This window comes from Morone saxatilis, unplaced genomic scaffold (genome assembly GCF_004916995.1).
Source record: "Morone saxatilis isolate NCDOM2014 unplaced genomic scaffold, NCSU_SB_2.0 Contig4, whole genome shotgun sequence".
Lineage (NCBI taxonomy): Eukaryota > Metazoa > Chordata > Actinopteri > Moronidae > Morone > Morone saxatilis.
Genome location: NW_023339984.1, coordinates 16,894,928 through 16,897,018, shown reverse-complemented (window position 1 = coordinate 16,897,018; position 2,091 = coordinate 16,894,928). Strand labels below are relative to the sequence as shown.

General features: G+C 37.8%; 1 protein-coding gene across 1 annotated transcript in view; it reads left to right on the top strand.

Moving 5' to 3' along the window:
* LOC118338516 (protein FAM160A1-like) overlaps window positions 1-2,091 on the top strand; it is a gene marked incomplete at its 5' end in the record, with an annotated part of 12,498 nt that overhangs the window by 4,779 nt on the left and 5,628 nt on the right. Inside the window, 1 exon segment of the mRNA XM_035675827.1 lies at window positions 1,451-1,576. Coding sequence (XP_035531720.1) covers window positions 1,451-1,576 — 126 coding nt within the window.

Sequence of the window (2,091 nt, the reverse complement as noted above, 5' to 3'; positions counted from 1 at the left end):
ATTATACAACCCTGCGTTGTAAAATGACATTTAAATTTAGTTTTATGCTTGTGTCTGTGTGCCAGCAAGAGAGAGAGAGAAAGAGATACAGACAGATATACAGTGTCAACAAGGTGAAGAGGTGGAGGGGGAAGTTATGGAAAGCAACAGGGAAATAGAGGGAAAGCAGAAAAGGAAACAAGGGAAGTGCAAGTAATAAAGATATTACAAAAAGCCTTAATGTGAAGAAAAGTATTCAACACTACAATAAATAAAGGAGAAATAATTAAAACATAAATCAAATGTTAGGTTGTACTTTGTTACATCACAAATATCTCACAAACTATTGGATGAGTTGGTGAGATATTTAAGTTTGTTAAAAATCTTAAATCTTAACAACATTTACACGATCCTAAGATTTAAGCAAGGGTGTTAAAAAATATGAAAAAAGAAAATATATATCTAATGTTCTGGAAAGACAAGAATGTTTTTGTCCTTCAGGTCTCGCTTGCTAACGCTTGCCGGCCATGTTGGCTCCGTCACTGCTAGTTTCTGCTCTTAGTGTTTGAGTGAGAGAACGAGAGGGAGGGAGTGTGTATGTGTGTGAAAGGGCGAGCAAAGACACTGAACCATGTGCCACCTGTGTGTGTGTGTGTGTGTGTGTGTCAGATTTAAGCCCACGTAACCACTCTGACCTCAATCTTTATGTAGAGAGCAGATTAGTAAACCAGCAGGAGATTGGCTCGTACACAGAGAGACGGATTAGTAAATCTGCACGTGATTGGACAGTTTCCTGATTGTTAACGAGACTCAAGACTGCTGCTGTTATTGTTGTTATTGTTGTTGTTGTCGTTGATGTTGATGATGTCCTCCTCTCTTTCTCTTCCTCCTCTCTTATTAAAGAAATAGCATTTTGGATATGAATATGAAGCTATAGCTGGTTGGCTTAGCTTAGCATAAAGACTGGAAACAGGGGGAAACAGCTAGTCTGGCGCTTTCCACTTGTACCAAAATGTACCTAATATCACCTCCAAATGTCACTAATTAACATGTTATATTTAGTTCGTTTATAAGGAAGTGTTGGCCGGAGCAGTGATTCCCAGGGAAACAAGATATAATGTGTTAGTTGAAGGCTTTAGAGGTTCTAATAAGTGGATGTTTTTACCTTTACATACAGATATCTTCATATTTACCATACAGATATGAAAGAGATCTTGTCATCTAACTTGAATAATTAAATAAGGATATTTAGTTTTTATTTTATTTTCTCCTCAGTTTCTATCTGCCCTCAATCTCTGCTATTTATAAAAAGAACACACTAATCTGCACTGGAATTTAATTTCCACAAAAGCCTGTGTGTTCGTGTGTGTGTGTGTGTGCGTAGTGCCTCACCTGTATCATCATGTATCGTGTGTCTGAAACCACTAACCTGCATTTGTGTGTGTGTGTGTGTGTGTGTGTGTGCTCACAGGTGCTGGCCACAGGTCTGTCTGGTCTGTACTCGTCTCTTCCAGCCAGGCTGCAGGTTTACAGTGAAGACTGGCACTGTCTGGACCAGGCTGACTGGCAGCAGGTAACCATGCCAACCACACAGCCAGTGAGTGAGTGAAATGATGAATGAATGAACGGATCCATGACAGCAGTGAGTTGTTGTTAATGAGTAAGTGAGACTGAGAAATGAGGGAACAAAGGAGTTTTTGTGTGTGAATAAAGGGATTAATAGAGGACGTTATATGAGTGATTGAATGAAAGCATAAAGTAATATTAGCAAGTATGATATATTTATAATATAAAAATATTTATAGTATAGTAGAGTAAAGCATCATTTTACATAGTATAGTATAATATTCACCATTTTCAGCCATGTTTTTAGTGTTTTAGCATGGTACTACTTGGTAATAAGCACAACATACATCTGAGGCTGATGGGACATCATTAGTTTTGCTGCTATTTGGTCATAAACCAAATAAAAAATATGACTTGATGATGCCACTACATGAAATATGGGATTATCGAAGTTATTCCAATTCAATTTGAGGGGGACATGAAAGTGTGACCCAGATTTCACAATCCATCCAGCTTATCTTCAGAGATTTTACTCAAAACCACAAA